Genomic DNA, 23,928 nt, shown 5'->3' on the forward strand with positions numbered 1-23,928 from the left:
CTAATCAAATCTGTTATTTTCAATTGAGACCTGATTAAACCATTACTTAATTGTAATCGATTGATTCTCTATACATAACTTGTCAATGATGTTTCTATCACAAACAAGATAAATACATATTTTAGCCGCAACATGTTTTAGACCAATGTATTTAATTTGTATGTGGATGAAGTAATGAAATAAGTGATGAGCTACACGAAATTCCAACAAGTGTAGCACAACTCCGTTGAACAATACTAATATACGAAGTACTATATTGTGTATTTATGTGTATGTTGAATCAGCAATAATTATTAATTAATGTTGATTACTAATACAGTAATACAACAGTACAAGCACTTCAGCTGTTGACAAACATATACCAGAAAACACGTTTAGCACTATTGTGGATTAGTTTCACCAATAAAGCAAAAGTGAGAGATTTGAAAAAAAAAAATAAAAAAATGAAACAACCCATTTTGTACTTTTGTGTACGACTAGCCACATCGTGTGGCTGCTTGTACAATAACTAGTTAAAACAAATTAAGTAACCCTGTAGATCTGTAATATTGATTGAGTAACCTCTATATATAACACTGACGAAGTAACCCATATAATATTGACTGAGTAATTCCTATAATATTGATGAAATAACCCCTCTGTAACATTGATTAAGTAACACCTATATATCATTAACGAAGTAATTTTCATGACGGCTAGCCACACGGTGTGACCAGACTATTTAAGAATTTGTGCAAACAAAAAATAGATTAAGAAGTTTTTAAAAAATTACTTAACTACTTCACGGCTTCACACAATAAGAAAGAGTCAGAGTCAGAGCATTTAACTTTACTTTAGGATTTTCTCTCTCTAGATTTTTTCTTTAGGAGGGGTTTTATTTTTTTTTGGTTCCCTTTAGGGTTTTCCCTAGGAACTTGGAAGGGTTTTTCTAGCCTCCATTGCTAGATTTTTTTTTTTTTTGAAAGTTTTCCTTTACTCTTCTCTCCTTTTTTTCTCTTTCTCTTCCATCTCTTTTCTTCTGATCTCAATTGTAAATTTTTATGAGGCTTCCACCAGTGTTTTTATCAGTGGTAAGCCCCAAAAAACATTTTTATTGCTTTCGATAAATGGATCCCATCTTTATGATGGTGTTTATTCAATTAAGCTTATTTCTTTTGTTTGTTCTTGTGCTAAAGATGAAGATTTAGGCTTTCATGGTGTTTATTCAAACTTAAGAAGAGTAATAATATCACACTTGATTTTTTTCTGAGGAAGCTGTAAGAATAATGTCATCAACATAAAGCAAGAGATATGCAACATAGCACCATGTTGTAAAATAAAGAGGGAATTATCACTTTTGCTTCAAATAAAACCAATGTGCAAAAGATAATCAGCAAACCATTGATACCAAGCCCGAGGACCCTGTTTAAGGCCATATAAAGACTTCCGAAAGCGGCAAACATATGCTAGAGCATTGGGGTTCACAAATCACGGTGGTTGATGCATAAATACGGTCTATTAGAGATCACCATGAAGGAACGCATTTTTAACATCTAACTGAAGGATGGGCCAATCTCTCCACATAGAAATGCTCAAAGCGGTGCGAATATATAGTCGTCGGTTTTACCACAGGACTAAAAGTCCCATCACAGTCAACAACAATCTATTGAGACTTTGTTGATGTTTAAAGGTTTTGATGATGAGGAACTTAAACTACAACAAACTCATTTAATAAAGGTTTTTCAAGTGTTTGTTTAGTTTTGGTGAAATTGATCTTGGAGATGGAAGATGTAACTAAAACTAAGAAGACTTGAAGAAGTTCTTTATTTAAGAAGGCTATTCGAAACAGAAGAAGAGTTCCCTCACAGGAACTGAGTTCCCTAACAGGAACGTTCCTTCACAGGAACTTGAAGATGGCTGACTAAGATCTTTGGAGGAACTTAGTAAGCGCGGAGCTCAAGTAAACCTACCAGTACAAGAGCACAGCGCAGCAATGACTTAGTTAAGATTTTATCTTCTAGATTCATTGTTAAATATGTTAAGTAGGATATGCATGAAGTCTATTAGAAGCGTGGCAAGTTAACTTGGCAAATAAATTAAAATCGGAAAAGATAAAAGATAGAATTCGAAAAAGATTTTCTTTAAATGATTATTTCTTAAAATCAGTTTGTTGAAAAGATATTATGCTTTTTAACTCAATCTTTCTATCTTTATTTTCGGAAAAGATTTTCTTCTAAATGATTTACATAAAAACCGTGTGAAAAGATAAGTTAAGTTTAACTTATTTATCTTTAAGAAAACCTACTTTCTATACAAGTAATACTTGTATAAATAGTAGAGAATAATAGGAGTTTAGGTTTTTGTGAGTTTATGCGTGAAGAATTTACAGAGCTATAATTGTGTAAGTTTGCCAAGCTTATCATCTTGTCATATTAGTTTCGGGTTTCATGCATAGCTTGCCTATCATATACTAGGTGTTTGTACTTGTAATTGGTTGGGGTTATTTGGGTGTGAGTGATATTGTTATCATTGCAAACAGAGAGAGAGCTTCTGTTGAGAAGTTAAAAAGACCTGTACTTGGGGAGTACAAGAGAGAGTCTAAGTGTGGGACTTAGACTGGGTAGAATAGAATACTATTCTGTAGCAAGTTCGTTCAGGAACTTGTGATTAGAGATTTGATTATAATAGGTTGTAACTTGGTGTTTGCCCTATTATAGTGGAATTGTTTGTGTTCGAAATCCCTAAGGTAGGGTCGAGGTTTTACTTCTAGTTGGGCACTAGAAGGTTTCCTCGTAAAATCCTGTGTGCTTTATTAGTTCCTATGTTGTTTTAGTTTTATATTTGAAAAAGTAGTCAGTAGGAACTCACTACAATTCACCCCCCCCCTCTTGTAGTGTTCGTCTCAACTAACAATTGGTATCAGAGCACGGTTCTTACGTGCAAGCAGATAACTTTGCTGAGTAAGTTCCTGGAGAGATGAATTACAAGGAAAAACTTGAAGAATGGTACTCTACCCAACATCCACCTATGTTCAATGGTAAGTTCTATGCCTACTGGAAGAACAGAATGGAGATCTTCATCAAAGCTGAAAAGGATGATGATGATGGTGGACGTACGACTGGTTTAAGGTTGTCCAAGGATTGTTTTAGGATTTGGGAAAAGGAAAAAAAAAAAAAAAAAAACCCTAATAAGACTCTAATGACATGTACTATAGTGTAATTCTCCTTGGTGGACGATTCTCATTCATTCAATATATATAGGTATTACAAACCTAATAATAAGAGTCCTAAATATAAACAAGTAACACTAAATAAATTTTGTCAAACAAAATTATATAAATCTTTAGCTCCTCGATCAAATTTAGGGTTGGAGGAGTAATGCATTTAGCTCCTCGATCAAATTTAATTAATAATGCAAGTATACAACCCAAATAATTTTGGTGTAAACCTTTTATTCAGCACACTAGTACAAATTAAAACAATTTAACATTATTAATTATGTTATAGCTCAACCTTAAATAATAAATAAAACAAATGCATATATAATTAATTAGTATAGCAGCTTAATCCCAATTAATTAAAATTAATTAAGTGGAGCACTTTGAAGCACAATGGTTTCAACAGTAAGGCCAGGACCAAAACCAAACAACACACCCCATTCCAATCCTTCTCCGGTTGTCGATTTGCCCTCCTTCGACGATTGCTTCCTCATCTCTTCCAATATGAACATCACACTCGCACCCCACATGTTCCCATACTCGCTTAAGACGTGCCTAGTAGTGTTCAGTTTGCTCGGCTCAAGTTCGAGTTCGGTTTCAATCTGGTCCAATATAGCTCGACCTCCAGGGTGAGGGATCCAAAATAGGGAGTTCCAATCTTTGACCCCAATTCTCTCAAAAGATTCAATCAACAAACTTTCGATATTTTTGGATATAAGTTTAGGTACGTCAGGACTAATGTCCCCGACCATACCCTCTTCCCTCAGACGGGCTTGTATAGTCCCGTCTGTACCGGGAATTGTGGTCTGGTCGGCTGACACGAGCCGAAAAATAGGTTTCTCAAGAGGCTCATCAGGGTCAGCACCTACAATCAAAGCCGCAGCACCATCTGCGAATAAGGTGTGCGGTAAAAGATTAGTGTCATCGGGAGCGTGGTAAAATATAACAGTACTCAACTCCGCGCATACGACCAAGACACGAGCTCCGCGTTCGTTTTCAGCCATGGACTTGGCTATACGAAGGAGCGTTCCGCCAGAGTGGCAGCCACCCTGGCGGAGGACAAAGCGCTTGACGGAAGGCGAAAGGCCGAGGAGCATGGCGAGGTATTGGTCGGCAGCGGGGGTGTCGCAGAAAGTGTTGGTGCCGAAGATAAGGTGAGTTATGTTAGAAGTGGGTTGGCCCCATTCGGCGATGGCCTTATCGGCTGCTTCTTTGCCGAGTTTGGGGACTTCACTGGCGAGGATTGCTTGACGGGCTGATAAGGAAGAAGCCTTGCGATCGCACATTTTAGGGTGTTCTTTCAAGGTCTCTTCGGTTACGTGCATGTAACGTTTCCTAATCATTGATTTATCGACTGCAATTAATATACAGTAATTAGATATAATTAGTCATGAAAAAAATTGAGAAAAAGAAAAAGGTCTTATTCTTATAACTTTACAAGTGGTACGACTATTTGAAGAATCCAATTATAAGAACATTTAAGCATGATGTTTCTTATTTGAAGAATCCATATAATCATTGATTTATCTTTTGCAATATTTAGTCGTGATTCTCATGAATAACTTTCTTATAAGAGTAAACGTGAATAAAATTCAAGCTAGTCATATCATATTTAACTTCTAAAATCAAAACATGTCAATTCAATGGGGTTCCAAAATTGTGGGAACTTGGTACATTTTCACATATCAGATACACTTTTTAATGAACAAAAATTACTCTATCTAAATACATTATTTTTTTTTTAAAAGAAAATGTTATACATAGCCCTTAGGGAGTTAGGGCTACATATAAGCATTAAATCTACACTCAAAAATCGTACTCTCTCCGTCTATTTATTAATGTCCACTTTCTCTATATTATGTGAGTAATAAAGAATAGATTGTGGACATTAATAAAGGGACGGAGGGAGTATAAATTTAGGAAATCATCAAAATATAAACGCTAATTAATTACACTGATTGCGTTTGTTTTTATCATTAATTCTTAATTTTATACAATTTTCAAGAGTGTATTTAATGATTTAGCCATTAGAGCTACAAATAGCATTACCCTTTTTTCAATGCATTAAAAAAATACATTATTTTTTACTCATAATACTTTTCATGAAACATAAGATTTTGTAACTATCTAATAACATTTATTTAATTATAATAAGTAATACACTTGTACAATTACTTTTATTATTTTCAAAATAATAATTTTACTGAAGTCTAGCGATTTTTATTTAATAGAAAAAAAAAGAGGACACACTTAGGCCACATTCACTTCACCTTTAAAAAAAATAATATTTAGTAAAATAACTTAAGTTTAATAAAAAATAATTTCAGTTCAGCAAAAAATTTCAATTCATTAATAATAAGTTTAGTTCAGTAAAACTAATTTCCTTTAATAAAAATCAGTAACTTTTAAAAATAAATATAATAGAGAATCACTAAAATTAATTTCAGTTAAGTAAAAATAATTGAAGTTCAGCAAAGATAATTCAACAAAGATAATTACACTTCTTAAAAAATGATTTCATTTCAATAACAATAATTAATGTGAGGTGAACAAGGCCTTATCAGTTTATTTGTCATATTAAACCTTATCCTTTATGACTTCGAGATCTCTATATTGTATGCAACCCAATTGGAGAACTAAATTAGAATTGAAGTAGTGTTTTCATTATATACGTACCCTTCCCATTCATTGTTGCTTCCAGAAACTAAATTAAGTTCAATTAGATCATTCATGTTATCTACAAATAAATAAATTAAACTAGCAACGGGATAGAGTATAAAAGAATAAAAAGCAAATAAGGGCATACACATGCGCTGGTACTTGCTCTTGAGACGGGTTAAATGTTCGCTATTGGTAATACGAAAGTAGTACTCAGGATAGTCTGCCTGAATAAACTCATTTGGTGGATTGGCTGTGCCCATAGCCAGGATAGTGGCCGGACCATTTGCTTTTGGAGGCATTGGAATCTCATAAATAGAACCCATTTTCTTAGGTTATATTGAAGCTAGGATTTATAATTAATTAAATGAAAGCTAAGAATTCTTAGATTATATTGATGCTAGGAGTTATGAATTTATGGCAAGGTAATCAAGCCTTTATATAGTAGTAATTTATTGAATGATATCTACATATAAATTAATTTAATGGTCATAAATTGTAACTTGCATGCATGCATCAATACAAGTCACCTCAATTTATTTTATGTACGTAATTTTGGGTTGGTAGCTATTTGACTAATTAAAATTACTTCGATGATTCATTTATTCGACCAATCCCTATATTTTTCCACTATAATTTTGGTTTTACCAGACTTTTATACTACAGTTAGGCATTTGGTTTTTTGTTTGTATGATTTATGATCTTAATTTTTTAATCTCAAGTCTAATTTTGAAGCTGATTTGTTAAGACTTGTTGATATGAATTTTGATGGATATAACCTTCAATCGCAGTTGAAAGGTTTGGAATCTTGAGTCTCGGTCAAGAAACGCTAAGCAACACGAGCTTAAAACCTAAACTAGGCCAAGAATACACAAGCACAAGCTTACGCAAAACTTGTCCCAAGTTTTAGCAAATCATGGAACCAAGATATCATCCAAATTAATCGAACATGAGCTAAAAGAATATGTCTCCATCCAACCACGTCATGCTTATATTTTACACCAATGAATGCACCACAAACTTCAATTGAATGCTCCAAAATTTTAATTGATGACATACCTTTGTCAATGCAATCAATATAATGGAAATAATACGTGAAAATATTTGTATCCCAATTATCACCATAAAAGGAAGTTGTAGAAATTTGACTTTTTGCTACCAACTTAGATAGTTCAAATGTAACCTCCTCGTCAACAAAACTAGACAAATATACACTTTTGTGCTCCATAATTTCTTTTTCTTCTACTAGTTGTTCATGAGATTGCTCTAAAATTGGATTTGTAAGATTATCACTCGGTAAAGATACAATTTTTTCCTCGTATATAGCCTCAACAATTGGTTGCTCTAGTTTCTCTTTCTCATAAGACATATCTTGTACACCACATCTCACGTCACGAATTTGAAAACGAGCATCAATTCTATCCAAACATTCATTTATTTTCTTGATTTCCATCATAAATGCTTCAAACCAACTTTTATTTTCCATGTTTATGTGGATGAGAAAACACACAAAACCAGTCCAGAAATTGATCGAAAGTACGAGGACCAAAACCCAATGAAAACACCTCGAAAAATTCTGAAATTTTGGATACTGCTAGCCCTATCTGTCTAAAATACTCGACCAAAAATTCAGAAAAAAATTCCCAGCCAAGTAATCGCAGTTTATTTTTTTCTCAACAATGGCAGATTAATTTGATTTTTGACCAGGTGTAAAGAACGAACCCAGTTTAATAGCTATGCTTCTCGAAAAGTTCTCAAATTTTGCAGGTGAAAACTAGACAAAAAATTAACCAATTTGAAAAAAAGAATCACCTCAAAATCTTTAGAAACGAAGGAGAACCAAGTCGATCAATATGACATTCGAAACTGAGTTTTTTGACACAAATTGTCAAACTCGTCCCTCGTCAAACAGCAGCCACACCAATTTGATATGAATTTTGATGGATATAACCTTCAATCGCAGTTGAAAAGTTTGGAATCTTGAGTCTCGGTCAAGAAACGCTAAGCAACACGAGCTTAAAACCTAAACTAGGCCAAGAATACACAAGCACAAGCTTACGTAAAACTTTATAAATTTCAAATCAATCAATCATACTTTTCGTTAAACACCATCACGTATTTATAAGCTAAATAATTAGCCTAAAAATCGGTAAAACAAATTCTAATCTAACTAGGAAACTAACTCTAACTTGTAAAGATAATATTTTGCAAATATGATCTTTAAAGTTAAGCTTATCTTATACTAACCGAATTAAACTAACAAAAATATCCTAATAAATTCGGTCATCTAATAATAAACTAAAAATAACAATAAAAATAATTATAATAACAATATTGATGCCTTGGAACCGCATCACTTGTCAGTTTCATGTTTATTATTGTAAGCTTACAAGTTTTCTCTTTTTATTTTATTTTATTTATTTATTTATTTATTTTATTTATTTATTTATTTTTTTTTTGACTTGGTAGCCTTTGACTGATGATTTTAAAAAAAGATTTCAGCTTTTGGGGAGCAACGTATCAAAAACATTATTGGGAAATTTAAAGAAAAAACCTATTTATTAGAAATTCTCCTAATAGTAGCATATTTTTAAGATAAAAATAATCTTATTTGATTTAAATTTCTAATTATTTATGATTAAATGAACAATTACTTTTTTTTTTTTTTTTTTTTTTTTTTTGAGGCAAAGTGAACAATTACTTATGTTTTCACTTTTTTTTTGAGGGAACTTATGTTTTCACTTAAATTAAAGCATATTGCAATTATTTATGTTTTAATGCAATTTTTTTCTCCCCATATTTAGTGGAATCTTTGTATTTTCAAATAACAAATTTTAAATGGAAAATGATATACATATCCCTTAGGGCTACATACAAGCATTAAATTTACACTTGAAAATCTTGAAAAGTTAAGAAATCATGAAAATATAAACACTAATTACACTGATTTACGCGTGTTTTGTCATGAATTCCTAATTTTATATAATTTCCAAGAGTATATTTAATGCTTATATATACCTCTTAGGGCTACATGTAACATTACCCATTTTAAATTTATGCATTGATTGATGTGTCGGTCACATTATTAGCATTTTTTTTCTGTGCGCGCGCAAATGAACCAAAAGAACTCTCAAATTACAAATGGGGAGGGTCGGAATTTATAAATACACTAGGTTAGATCCCGTGCAATAATGCACGGTTGTTAAAGTTCCAATATATGTCATATTATTATAAAATAACTCTTGCTATATTAATTTAGTACAATTAAGGCAATTTATATTTTAGCCAATTTTTATTTATCTTATTAAAAATTTAAATTAAATAAATTTTAACCAAAAAAAGAAAATCTAAACTAAAAGACACACCAAGAGACGACACGTGTCATTACTGGTGTGTCTTTTAGTATATAGTTATTATTATTATTGATTGATAACCTATCGTACACATATCATTCTTAACCACTGCGCTAAGTCGTTTGTAACTTTGTAAGGGAGATGGAATATATAAATATACTACGTATTATCTTTCAATGCCTGCATCATATCTTCAAACTCGATGACCCGAATTTCATTTCTTCGCAGTGTACAAACTACAAAGGCTTCCAAGAATCTTCCCTTTTCCGTACTCAAATTTGATCATTTTATCCATCTTAATTAATTACATATTAGACCATTTCAATAATTGAGTTTAATAATCGTATATTAAATGAATAATGCATGTATTCATCAGCTGATTGCATGCCGTGCAGTATTAAAAATGGTACAGTAAGAGTATAAAAATAGTCCAACTTAGGCCCTGTACCAAATACGAATTTATCAGTGCAGTATTTGGTGAAATTTTGTAAGAGTATAAAAATAGTTCAACTTAGGCCCTGTTCACATTTACTTAATATCAATTCAGTTCAGTTCAGTTTAGTTCAGTTCAGTTCAGTTCCAATCAGTTCAGTTCAGTTCAGTTCAGCTTTTAATTTCCCTCTCTTATAAAATATTCAGTTCAGTTCAGTTCAGTTCAGCTTCAATCAGTTCAGTTCAGCTCAGTTCAGTAAATGTGAACAGACACTTAGTTAAATGTGAATAATTCAATTATATTGTTATGTCTTTTTCGTTTTCTGTTTGAAAATTATGAACAATGGCTTTCAATTTTTAAACAGCTCTAAATTGATCAGTTGGTAAATAAAACTGAATTACAATGAGGTGAAAATTAGTCGAAGAAGGTGAGGAGTCATATGTTGATTAGTAGGGATGATAATGACACACATGATAAATAGTGCATTACAAGTAATAGTAATTATTATAAAAATAAATAATACAAAGTAAAAGTCAAATATTTCTTTCTTTTAAATGTTGAATTTCTACCAACGTAAAACATGTTGAACTTTATATTTGAGAAAATTTGTACAAAACCTTTCAAACGCGTCATTTTACGAAAAAAAATATTTAAAAGCTTTTTGGTTAAAAAAAACCATTGTCTTCATTTTTTTTCCCGAGAGATAACTTTTTTACTTTTTTTTTTTTAGGGAAACCGAGCTAATGGATTAATTTAGGGACATAAAGTCCGAGAGTACATAAGGAGAGATCTCCGGAGGGCAATGATTCACCCAGACTTGTTCAACTTCAAGCGTCACTAGCTTACAAGGTGATGTGCAACAAAATTGTCATCCCTTTTTACATGAGACCAACTAAAAAAATTGAAATTACAGCTCAAAGACAAAATATCCTCTAAAACATTATTAAAATCAGTGAAGAAAATGGAAGCTTTCGAGAGACGATGCACAAGGACCTGGCAGCAGTCCGATTCAGTACTACCTCTTCCAAACCATGCTGCTTGGCGAGCTTCATAGCTAGCAAGAGTGTCTTTGCTTCAGCAACTTGTTTACTTATTAGCCCTCTAATTTACTTAATTAGAACTAGGGATGGCAACGGGTCGGATCTGGACCGGGTCGAATCTGGGCCGGGTCCGGATGGACCCGGATCCAGATCCGTTTTTGTATGTAGGATCCAGATCCGACCTGGATCCGTCGGGTCTAGAAAATGAAGACTCGGATCCGGATCCGTCGGGTCCAACGGATCCGGGTCCGGATTCGGGTCCAATATATTTTGCTTAATTTTTTGCAAAAAATGTAATTTTCGAGTCAAAAAATTTATTTCAAACTTACGTTGTTGGTTATTAAGTTCAACCCCAAATTAACCAACTTATACACTTATATTTTGAATTAAAATTAAAAACAACAAAAAGATACGATGTTACAAATGAGCTAGTGAAAAAACAACGATGATGTATATAATAGGAGCATCCAAAATTCATCTCTTGAAAGGGTTAATCTTTATCATTACTAACATTATCAACATTTTTAATAAGGAAACAAACAATTTTAGTTTTTTTAATAGGAAAAATAAAAAAACGGGTCCACGGATCTAGATCCGGGTCTAGGGCCCAGACCCAGATCCAGATCCGTTTTTGTCAGCAGGACTCATATCCGACCTGGATCTGTCGGGTCCAAAATTTGAAGACCCAGATCCATAAAAACGGATTTGGATCCACGGATCCGGGTCAGGTCTAGATCCATTGCCATCTCTAATTAGAACAAATGGGATGATAATTAAGTAAACATGTTTTTTCACAAATAAAATGAAGGTGGTGGTTTTTTTTTTATGAAAAAACTTTAAAAGGTTTTTTTTTTTTTTTTTTTTTTTTTTGAAAAATGGTGCTTTTAAAAGATTTTTTTTCGACAAATTTTCCTTTTATTTGATGTGCGCTTATTGAAAATTCTACGATAATCATCCCTAAAATGACTACCATACAATAAAATAGATGGCACGTAGTAATTGGCTCAAATAGCTTACTTCGAATTGTTCTAGGAGAAATATGCCCTAAACCCGAGGACCTTTAGTACTGTACCCTACCCCCGAACCAGCAGTCAGACTATTACGGTCGGGTAGAAGCTCTCACTTTCTGCCTAATGAGGTAAAGGCCACTATTAGTTGACCCATTGCCGGGGCCTCGTTGTCGCCTTTGGCATGCATGATACCGGTCGAACTGACGAAACGGTCCGAAGTCTTTCAAAAGTTCATGGAGTTCAGAAGTTAAGAATCTTTTTCTTTTTTGGACTCATTGGACTTCCGACCAATGCAATGGAGTGATGATGCATGCGTGCATATAAACTTCTAAAGAGCCACTTCCGATTGAAAAACAAATTCTAGTCATTTACGCAAAAGAAGTCACTTAAGGAAACATCCGGTGAATTCGCGACACCCGCCTGTGAATTAGGAACTGACCACATTTGTAACCGCCTGTGAATTAGGAACGATGTCGGGGAATCGATCAAAGTCTGGGCGGGTCTCATGAGATCTATGCCGGCCGCAAAAATCAAACGAAGGTCTGTGGGGGGGGCGGCGGTCCCCTGGACATAGTCCTTTTAGGCAGTGGCCGTTTAGTCAAGTGGTATACCCTTGGTTAACAACCGACATGTGAGATTGCCAGTTATTGAGATTACAAGCCAGTACCCTTCCAGACATTTTTAGTTCGAGTGCGAAAACAAACTATTTACTGCAGATCCATGAGTAACGAGAAATCCTGTGAAAAACACGATCGCCTGCCAGTGTTTAGTCATTCTCTTTTCGTTGGGATCTTTCCTCCAGGCAGTCTTCAGTCTCTCCAGTTTAAGTTCTAGGGTCCTGTTTTTAGGTTGACGAGTGACGACTCCCAGAGATCGCCCTTATGCCCCGAGTGCTCAGCTTCGCTCCAGGGTACAAATATCTAAATTTTCTATTTTTAGATACTTTTTCAGACACGGGCATCAGGAAGAAAATAGGTTGTTCTATAATCTTCTTATTTCTTTTTTATTTATTTTTAAGATGTCAAAATAATTAATTCTATTTTTCTTGTTCCAATGGAGTCTTATACGGAGTAGTATTATTAATCTAGAATTAAGCCACCAAAAAATGTAATTAATATATTTCTTACCTACACAATTAATTACCATAAAAATTCTTTTTTCCAAAAAAAAAAAAAATCAATATCATCTTCTGGTTATACCTTTATCTGATCTATATGAATGAAATATTTTGAACCAATGAAGATTGGCTAGGCATAGAAATAGAACTCCTAGTTTTGTTAGGAAGGGAGTACATAGAATACAAATTAGAAGTTTAACTTCTAATAAACGGCGAAATCAAGCGAACACGATGTATAGATATTTTTTAATAAATAAATAAATAAATAACGTAGCAGCATACTGATATATTGTTGTATTGTCCACTTGGAATTTAAACTTTTCATAAGGGTAGGTTTAATAGATGGTTTGGTTGGGGTCCTTGGTTTAATAGATGGTTTGGTTGTTGTATATTGTTTTGTGGAAGAATGTGGGTAAAAGATCGATTTGTACGGTGTTTATTTTGGATTTTAATACTACAATAATTTTCTTTTTTTTAGAGTACATATTATTTTCTATTTTGTATGATGTTAGATTGTAGTGCTTAAATAATTAAATAAAATACAATAGTTTTATCCCAAAAAAAAATAAAAATAGCTTTAATGGGATAATTAATAAATGCATTTTGATAATAACTTATCCCATAACAACATTACATTAAATTAATAATAACTTAAATGAATAATACTTGAAGATCTCTTAGGGCTTGTTTGGTATTGCGTTTCTTGTTTTTAGTTTTTTTTTTTAAAAAAAAAAACAGAAAATCAAAAACAAGTAACAAGAAAGGGGTTTTTCCACCTTTTATCAAATTTCGAAATTATCATGATTTTAATAAGTTTGACTAATTTTTGATTCGTTATATGACATATAAAAAAAATTAAAAATTAAAAATAAAAAAAATAACAGCGACACCAAACGAGCCCTAACAACAATTAACGGCTCCACCATAGGGAGACGGACATAATCTAACTATTTTTACGTGGATCTTGTTAACTAAGTTGTTATTATTGTGTAACTCTTTTTATTAATAATTCTACCCCTCCCATTTGCCTTCAAAAAAAGTTAGAGATTGATTTTTGATAGAATCTAAACATAAATTAAACAGCAAAAGATCTATCTAATCTGGTTTGATCGATTATTTCTAAAATAAGCTAATATCAACTTAGGATAACGTGAAAGATCGATCTTCCAACTTACTGTATGATACACTAGCAAAAAAAATTTATAAAAATGCCAAGGTTAATTGTGAAGAACCAAAGCCAAAAAAGGTAACGTCTTTGAAATATTGAATAGTATCAGGGCATCAAAAGATGCAAGGTAAAAAAAATAAACAAGAAACTTTGTTTGAAATTCAATACAGTACGGAGTACAATAGATGAATTATAGAGAAATTAGAGATAAGTAATTAAAGAATAATAATACTCAAATTAAGTGCAAAAAAATGTGTTCAAGTGTCACAGTCCATGAGTGTTTTGACACCAAATCCGCAGCCAATAAAAAGGAAATTGTTATTGTAATATACGGAGTACATAATTTGTAGGGGTAAACTAAAAATGAAAATTTTGTTCAAAAAAAACCTAAAAATGAAAATATAACATTAATTACGTAAAAATGATTTATGCGTGTTTTTATAATGCATAGTTTAAATAATATTGTACTTCGTATCAAATTAGGAAAAATATTAAATGTTTATTTTTAGCTCTAAGGCCATTATAGCACTACCTTTAAAAAATAATGGTCGAAAACTTGAGCAAAAGAGCTTGTAACTTTGTAAGTCTCAATCAAGGCCTCAAAAATAATTAGCCAAAGATTAGATGCACCGTCATAAACGCAATGCAAGGAAATCCTTGCATTTATTTCAGTATTGTTGAGCCCATGAGCAAACCCATATACATGTGAGTAAAAGTGTTGTCCCACATTAAAAGAGTATAAAAGTGTTAGAAAGTGAATTTTACATTGAAGAAATTAAAAAGTTGTGTCCATTTTATAAGACTAGGGGGCTACTCCCCTCATTACCATATGATTTTAAGGTCCTCCTTGGTCCACTACAAAAATTTGGCCTTTTGGCAAATATTTTGTCTCTAAAAGTAGTTGCTATTCGGTTCGACCTCACTAGGGTCAACCCTGTATGTAAGGCTCCTTGAATTACTATTAAGTAATAAGTATTAACCTATTTTCTTTTACAGAGATAGTAGCTTAGTTTACCTTGATTGTGTAAAATGACAGATGATGTTCTTAAAACAGATGATGTACAATGAGTATAAAATACATATCACAACCCTTTCAGTCCATTCTAGGTAAATCTTTGGGAACATTTACTAAAAATCTAGAATCAATTTCTACATTAATATATTTGACATTATGTTCATAGTATATTGTTCCCAAAGATTTGACATTTTGACATTATGTTCATAGTATGATGTTCATTAATAATTTATACATTAATATATTTGACAGACATCATTTCTCTCTTATATACTTATGATACTATGAAGCACAAGAACAGTATATTGCCCAATTCATTCGACCCCCAATGTAACATAATCTACTAGTAACAATGTAGCATCACTCATCTTGCTATGACTACAAAAAGAAAACAGATAACATGACCTTAATCTTTGCTAGTCATCTATATGTTATGATTTAGTTTGTGCATCAGCGATTTGCGTTCCTAAGCTGTAAGAGTTTAGACCACCTCCTGTCTAGTGAAGCAGTCCTTTGATCACCTATATCTGCAGACAATTTTTACGCGTCAGATGCAAATTCAGGCAACAAATGATGGATACTTCGTTTTAGACATGATGGTATGTAAAAGAATGCTTACAGTGAAGTTTTGGTTCAGATTTCTCACATAATTCGGAACAAGTCTCCTGATAACAGAAACAGTTCACTGATAAACTAACCAAATTTGCCTATTTAAGAGACAAAGTAATGCTTGATTTTTCTTATAATACCTTAACTGCTGTTTGGAGTCTTATCGTGTCTTGTACAAGAGAGCCTAAGTCGGCTTCATACCCCTGTCTTACATAGATAACCTGCATCCATTTATCCATGTTAATACATCTAAATTAAAGTCTATGTCTGCGGTCTAGAAATCAGGAGAGGAATGTTGAACTTCTTACTGATGGATCATCACTGCCAATCTCAGGAAGCTCTGTCGAAGAATCATCTCTGTCATCAGGCAGAACCCAAACACGTATGCTTGTGTCAATCTGTGAAAATATCATTGCTTCCTCTGTTTAGAAAAAGTTGCAGCGTCTTTATTCACGTTTGTCAATGTCAATGCATAACTTCAACCATTTAATATACATAAATATATATTATAATGATTTGATGTTTTCTAGTACATGTTGAGACGCATCTAACATAATCCCATATGACATTTAGCTTTTCTTAAGTATAAATTACTAAAAAATGTCAAAAGTAGAGTGTGAATAGTATAAAAGTCGAAACTTGACCACTATTTCTAAATGAAGTATATGAAAAACAATATTAAACGATTGTTGGTATTATCAACTACATTTTGTCCTGTGCAAGCTAAGTAATTACAGGATAAGGAATTGCATTATATTGTCCACAGAATCACAGATATATATGTCACATTTTTCTGAAACATGTAAAAAAAAAATTATAAATAAGCTAATTTAAACCAAAAAAAAATAGTAATATAATACCGTTCTGCAGTAAGGAGAAGAGCAACTGCTGCACTTCCTGGCAATGGTTGTAACCACCTTTCCATCAACAGACAGGCCAAATCCTGCGTGCTGGCAATCGAAACGATTTTATGTGCACTTCATATTAGTTGTAAGCAAGTTCTTCAAAGTAGTTGCAATGTATACAGAAAGGGAAAATAAATAACCTTCTGTAGGGAAAGACTGATAAAAACCTCGGTATCTTTTCGGCCATCCTCAGCTAAATCATCCAACTGAAGATCCTTCAGGGAGACTAGGTACTCACAAGTCCATTGACCAGGCCATCTTCCAGTGGATGCAGGTATACTGATCACACGTCGCGGTGACTTTGAAGCTTTTCTGGTTATCTGATTCAACCATAATCACAAGGAATTAAATATCTAGCAGAAGTATATAATATAACATCATAAACTTGATATAATAGCATGTTATATATTATACCAGTGGTTCTTCATTTTTTCTTGAAGCTCTGATTTTGATGATTTGAGGAAATGAAGGTATTGATTTTGCTGGAAATATTGGAGATTTTAATGTGTTGATGTTTTTAGCTGAACTCAGATGGGTGGCACCTGCCATCTTTGTTCTCAACAAAGTTCTGAGGTCACTGATACAAAGGCATTATCACATAATATGTGGCTTATGTATCTTCTCTTCCCCTCACGTGATGTGCATGTGGAGGGGTATATCCGTGTATATATATATATATATATATATATATATATATATATATTATATATATATATATATATATATATATATATATATATATATATATATATATATATATATATATATATATATTATGCCCTCTTTTTTCACATTTTGATCCCCTCTCGAGTCTCGACCTCTCCTTTTTCTCTCTAGAAAACTTTACAACCCAATATATCTTACGTGGCGCAACCAATTACCTTTGGTATTTATATCTCTTCGTCCCTAAATATAAACTTCATTTCTCTTGAACACGGGATTTTAGGAAGAGAAAAAAAAACCATAACAAGGTATTGATAAATCTAGTTGAATAAAAAATGGTTTGGAATAGTGTACCTTTTTAGGAGAAGTGACAAATAATAACATTGCAGGGTTAGATAAAATGTATTAATTAAACAAGAATTTTAGGAACAAGAAATTGGGAAGATAGAGCTTTTATTTAGGGAAGGAGGTAGTAAATCATTTTTTAAAATCCAATTCCTCAAAACCTTTTCTATTTTTGAGAGATTGTGAAAATAATAATAATAATAATAATAATAATAATAATAATAATAATAATAATAATAATAATAATAATAATAATAATAATAATAATAATAATAATAATAATAATAAATAAATAAATAAATAAATAAAAATCTGTAACTCTTTCTTCCAAGACTAACAATGAATTTGACTTCAGAGGATCCTGCTCACAATATCACAAGACTGACAATCAAAGGTGAAAGGAAGGGTTTGGTGCTTAAATTCTTGAATATAAACAGCTAAAACAAAATCATCAAAAGGAAAAAAACTAGTAAGACAATAATAGAGATTAAACTTATATCTGTGTTAATGAGATCTTCAATGAATTACTAATTTACAACACTAATCAACAACACTATAAAAACAGTATAATCCCCAATGCCTCCGAAGATGATCCCTGAAATAACCACACAAAGGTTGTTTCCTATCTATCTAACAAGCAAAACTCATACATGACGGATATACTCGCCCAAACCCTTCAGTGGGATGAAATTGGGGGGAAATCATAACTTTCTGTGAATTTTCTTAGAATTACAACAAACACGCAAATATAGGGAAAAGGAATGTGGGAAACCAAAAAATCGGTACAGGTTTCTGCAGTCCCGCTCTGCATCATCCTGTGAACTTAAGCTAGTTAAATACGTTCTTCCCTCGTAGATGAAATATAGTTGTTGCCATAAAAGCACAGTTAAGCCTATCCCCACAGAAATACTAGCTACAAATAGATAAAGAAGAACAAGCCCTCTTGGCGAAAAGAACACAGCAGAAGTCACAAATGCAATAAATATGTCTTTTAGGATGCCCATGAATGCAATGTTGCTGTTGAGTCCATGCATCTCCTGAAAAGATCCCTCGCCCAAAGATGGTAATACATGGAGGATTGCATAAGCAGACATGATGGCAGCATACGTTACACTAATAACAGCTACAATAAGGAAGCCGATGAAATAACGATGATTTCCTGCACCAACACAGTTTCCAATCTGCAAAATAGTAATGAAATTGATAACATCATTTAAAGCATCCGATCCAAAAGTAGGATTGTTTGATTCCATGTATTCACAAGCCGGGAAATTTTTAAGCTAAGAGTCCAACAACCTTCACTGTTTAGGTGTAAGAGCATTTTAGCCATGAAATGAAGCATGACATTGTAATCAGACAGCCAGAGTTACGCTCTAGCCACTAACCAGACAACCACTCTGTAGTATAACTATAAGTAGTCGTGAAAAAAAAAAAACAGTAACCAAAACAAGAATATGAACCAACTTTCAAAAGCAAAACAAGATCTTACAAACTTACAAATGGGCAGTGATGATCCATGTCCAACACACAAGACCCACACGAACTGCAATGATGAGCTCTAGGTGATTTAGGCTTAGAGCAGTACTGGCAGAAAGTATAATCCTGTAATTCATCTTTCCTCACAGCTGGATAGCTACCCCACACAACTGGCGACGGAGTGCCAGCATCAGTGATGGCCGCCAGGCCGAACATAGAAACAGTAGACACAGACAATAGGAAAGTAACTATACTGTGGAATACGCCACAAAATAAGCTCACTGAAAATACAACTGGGTATACTGCCCACAAACCACCACCTACATATCCATATAAGACAGTGAAACAGAGTCACTTGTGATCAAAGCATAGATTAGAGAGATCTTTTCAATAAGATCCATAAGAATCATTTGCAAGAAAAAAATACTGTTATAGGCAGGAAAGTCAGATTTGTAGAAACAAGGAAGAGAATTAGGAAAAATTGATAAATGGTTGTATTAACAATACAAAATCAGCACTTAGGAGATCAAAAACCCAGATCTTAAAGCTGATTATGATAAATTAAAATTTTAATCATTATTCAACATAGTTTTCCTGTTGCTCAACTCCTTTATCTATAGACCAACTCCCCTCTTCTTGTTGCTCAAGCTACCTCTAACTTAATTCTAAAAATTAGTTATGCATTGCCTAGACTACCCCTCCCCTTAGGCTAGTTCATCATACATACTAAAAGGTAAAATAAAAAGGATAATGATCGAATTTTAGCTGAAATTGTAGAAATCAAAGCCACTGAAATTGCAAGTAAGCAAACACATAGACAATAGTCAACTGCTTAGCTACAAGAGAGATGAAATCTCCAAGGAGTCCAAGCCACCAAATGATATTGCACCAAGATAGTTGCTCTAAAAGTGATAGCAAAAGGTTAAATGAATTCACAGCTCACCAATTAGGTAAGGGGTAGCCTTTTTCTCTGTCTCTCTTTTTCCTTCTTTTTAGAGAAAGGGGGGGAGGGAGGGACAAGAAGTGTAAGGGAATATAAATTTAAGTAAATATGTGCCTTTATAAAAGCCTGCATCATCATCCCTGTTTGAATTGGCAGTTTGAGAAAGAGGTTATAGTATAGGACATACTACATGGCATAAATCACAGCCCAAGGAGAAACGAGAAGACCTACACTCCTACATGCAACCCAATCTCACAAGGAAGCAAAGCCAGCACCAATGGAAAATAATTTAAAGCAGTGAACAGCCTTTCTTGTGTTGACATATACCTACATTGGCTAGGCTGCAAGTTTGAGAAACTACAAAGAGCAGGAATGATCCTATGAGCGACCAGAAAAAATAGATTTTAAAAGGGGCATGAGGCTTACATATAATAAATGACACAAATACAAGGAGGATAGAAACAAAGCAACGATCACGTAAACGTCTCCACCGCAATTTTTTGCCTTCACGTCTGCTTTCATTTTGTTTGGTTATTGCCCCACACCAACCACACTTAAAAACTGGTGCATTTGATGGGAGAATAAGTCGCAATCCACAGCCCCAGCATATCGATTCATAATCATGTTCCGTGGAAGATGGGTACTGCTCCTGAAAAGTTGAGGCAACACAGGATTTTACGAAGTGCCTTGATTCAGAATAGGATTTCTGATATTGAACAACATAACACATAGATAAGACACATTCAACAAGCAACACCAGTCAACATATTATTTGTTGGACATGAACAAGCCAATTACGAGTTCGGATAGCAATTTATAAGAGGTCCTTACAGTGTTTCCTAAGTTGGGACAGAATCAGAATCAAGGAGGAAGAAGTAATCAAGTACGAAGGGGCATAATGCCATCAGGCAAGAATATCTATCTAGTTGATCTGCGAGTAAAGCAATCCTCCAGATATGCATTCTGACCAGCATATGCCAAACGCTAACCATGAAACATATTATCAATTTTTTAATCAAGGCAGGACCCTAGACGCGTACTACTGCAGCTCAGTAGTATTTCACTAAATAACTCATTTTTCCTGAAACCAACACAATTCTAACCAGTCTCCCCACTACACCACAATAGCAACTCAATAGAGTGTAACTTTGTTCTAAGTTCGACACGTGACATACGAAATCAATCCCAATACAATCTGAATCGGTTATATTTTCAGAGAAAGATGATGGAATTCATTGAAAAAATAGGTAATTTGGGGAAGAAGGCAAAAAACAACATTTTCAAAAACAAAGCAAACTCAAACCTAGAATGATATGGATCCAATAACTTGAAGAGGATAAGTTTGTATCACAAGATAAACAAGAAGCACATGGCTTTGGGGATGGCCATAGCAGAATGAACCCAATGATTAAGCAACTCTTTGTCAAAATTGCAGGTGTTGCCAGATTGAAAACAAACTCAAAAATATGTATGAAATATTTTTAATTTAATCCGCTCGTTCTGACATATATACCATGTTTTCTAAATCCCCATATCCATGAAGCCCAAAAATAATGATATACAGCTATGATAAAAAATTTCCTCTTTCCTATTCCTATTCTTTTGTGAAGAGATAAAGGACCGCATTGGCTGTCCACGGATTCCATTATCAAGAAGTGTATCTACCCTAAAACCGTCTTATCATTCCTTAGCATTAGAGCACTTTGCTTTAGGACATTCCTATAGCCTAGTTCTTTCAGACTGAACACAAATGCATATACAGTTGGAGTAGAAAAATCAGGAGACTTTCAAACTAAGACACAGTTACCCTGAGGTAAAGACATCGATTGATTCTCGAGAGTCGATTTTTGAGGATCAATGAAATTAAAAGGGTATGAGGTTATCAGCAAGAATAAATTGATCAAGTCATTGATTCAAATATTTGGAGCTGTGGAATACCCTGATCACAGTAGAATTTCAAGTCTTTCTTTCCAGCATCAATCATTCATTAAGAACAATCACACGAAAGGGAAATCAAACAAAAAAAATTCCAATTAATTCAAACATTTTCGTAAAAACAATTCATCTAGTTATACTCAGTCAACCAGTGAAAAATTCAAATCAAAGCAACTTCAATGCAAATTGAATTGCTTTGATTACATGAAAAGATTAACTTAATCCATTGAAATAAAAAACAAAGCCAATTCCAACTTCAATTAGGTCAACCATCCAAAAATCAAGCATAAAATCAACTAATTTAATACTTAAACTACTTCAAAATAGCATAATTTGAAAGTCAAAAACACGATTTCCTAGTAAAATTCAATCTAATTTTTTTCTTTTTTATAATTATGAACAAAAAAGAGGAAGTTACCGGAGTCTGAGAAGAGGGAGGAGAAGTAGAAGCGAGTGATTCAGAGAGGAAGCCATTGTTGGATTCTTCGAGAGGAGGAGGAGAAGAACGTTGCACTGCAAAAGCAAATCACAGAGAATTTCAGAAGAAGAGAGAGAAAGTGATATGGAGAAGGAGAAGAAAGAGGAGAGAGAAAGTGAGCTCACCATTGATGGCGGCCATGGCGGCGGAGGAAGTCGGTGTTTTGAGAGTTAAGACAGACACCACCTCCACACAGCCATGGAAAGGAAAGGAATGAATAATTTAAGAAAGTCAAGGTTTTTCAATAACTAATAATAGTAGTAATACACTCAAAATAATTTAGTTAATTAATTAATATGCTTTACTCATTGTTACAAGTAAAAACAAAATGAAAAAAAAAAAAAAGGTAAAAATTGAATCATTTGAACCATTTTACCAATACTTAAAACTCATTCTACTATGCTTCCTTTGAACTAAATTTCGATGGTTCGCTTATACCAAATCAAATTAGAGATGGGAGCGGAACCCGTATTATGAATTATGTGTTCAATCTTGGCAATAACAAAATATTTATAGCAAAAGTTATATCTCATCATAGAGGAGTTCTATTACGAAGTAGTTCTTTAATATGGCATTCAATCATTGATAACATTCAAATTAAAGGTAATAATCAGTTTAATAAAAGACATTTGGATAGTCTCTTTGCAAAGACATCCATTTTCTCCTCAATCAATTTTATAATTGGATTATCCATCACATCTACCAAGAGATAAATCGTACGCCAAATTAGATCGCTAATATAGGTTACTTAATTCCTTTTTTTTTTTTTTTTTTTTTTTTTTTTTGTGGTGTCCTAGTCTATTTTACCAATTTCTCTTCTGATACATTAGATATTAAATATTTTCCTATTTGAAAAGATAAACATAATTTCTAACAACTTTTGTGTAATGTTGGCCACGTTGTCTGGCCAGCTAATACACGAGTAACCCCTAACCAACCAAGTAACCTCTGATTGAGTTAAAAATGAGCTAACACCGTGTGGTCAACTAACACACAATCCAATACCTCTTGTGAATGCACGAATTCAACTATTAATATCATCATTAATTATTGATAAGCAAAAAGTATAAAAAGTTATTATTTTGAAAATATAGTAACGAACCTAACAATATCTCACATGATTATATTTTTCATCTATTAATCATTTATTAATTAATTAATTAATTATTATCTATACTAAAAGCAAATCCTTCTCATGACACTTGTCATTACCTTGTGAAAAATTTTCCCGCCTTTTTCGCTTCTAACTTCTTTACTGACCTTGATGCAATTTTAGATGAAATTTTATCTTCTTGATTTTTTCTTTTATTTTCGTTGCTTAGTGTCATGTTGACGGTAATGTTGTTGCCCATAATTTAGCCCGTTTAACACCTTTTGGTGTTGAACATGTTTGGGAGAACCATGCCCCTTGCGAGGTTTATCCCTATATTTTGTTGGACAAATTATCAATATAAGGCACCTACAACGTTTCTTCAAAAAAAAAAAAAAACATATATACCCAAATGAAATATTTCTGAATATCTTTTATATACTTTATGTAGTATTTTGTAATTTTATTGTCAAAAATATTTTACAACCGTGCAT

At 33.1% G+C, this 23,928-nt stretch overlaps 2 protein-coding genes and 1 pseudogene across 2 annotated transcripts; all 3 read right to left on the reverse strand.

Moving 5' to 3' along the window:
* Window positions 1–3,561: 3,561 nt before the first annotated feature.
* Window positions 3,562–7,340, reverse strand: LOC145559266 (chalcone synthase 3 pseudogene; annotated as a pseudogene).
* Window positions 7,341–15,160: 7,820 nt separating this feature from the next.
* Window positions 15,161–17,116, reverse strand: LOC145559354 (large ribosomal RNA subunit accumulation protein YCED homolog 2, chloroplastic-like). Its single transcript, XM_081620778.1, has 7 exons — window positions 16,919–17,116; window positions 16,645–16,824; window positions 16,460–16,549; window positions 15,908–15,997; window positions 15,740–15,820; window positions 15,610–15,655; window positions 15,161–15,517 (listed from the first exon to the last, which is right to left on the reverse strand). The coding sequence occupies exons 1-7, from the start codon at window positions 17,051–17,053 to the stop codon at window positions 15,441–15,443; spliced, it is 699 nt and encodes a 232-aa protein (XP_081476904.1). The 5' UTR covers window positions 17,054–17,116; the 3' UTR covers window positions 15,161–15,440.
* An 889-nt stretch (window positions 17,117–18,005) lies between these two features.
* LOC145559355 (protein S-acyltransferase 11-like) lies at window positions 18,006–22,602 on the reverse strand. Its single transcript, XM_081620779.1, has 5 exons — window positions 22,470–22,602; window positions 22,285–22,379; window positions 20,358–20,580; window positions 19,010–19,308; window positions 18,006–18,693 (listed from the first exon to the last, which is right to left on the reverse strand). Exons 1-5 carry the CDS (start codon window positions 22,483–22,485, stop codon window positions 18,214–18,216), a joined length of 1,113 nt encoding a protein of 370 aa, XP_081476905.1. The 5' UTR covers window positions 22,486–22,602; the 3' UTR covers window positions 18,006–18,213.
* Between the last annotated feature and the right edge of the window lie 1,326 nt (window positions 22,603–23,928).

Source organism: Chenopodium album, chromosome 9, assembly GCF_948465745.1.
Source record: "Chenopodium album chromosome 9, dcCheAlbu1.1, whole genome shotgun sequence".
NCBI classification, from domain to species: Eukaryota; Viridiplantae; Streptophyta; class Magnoliopsida; order Caryophyllales; family Amaranthaceae; genus Chenopodium; species Chenopodium album.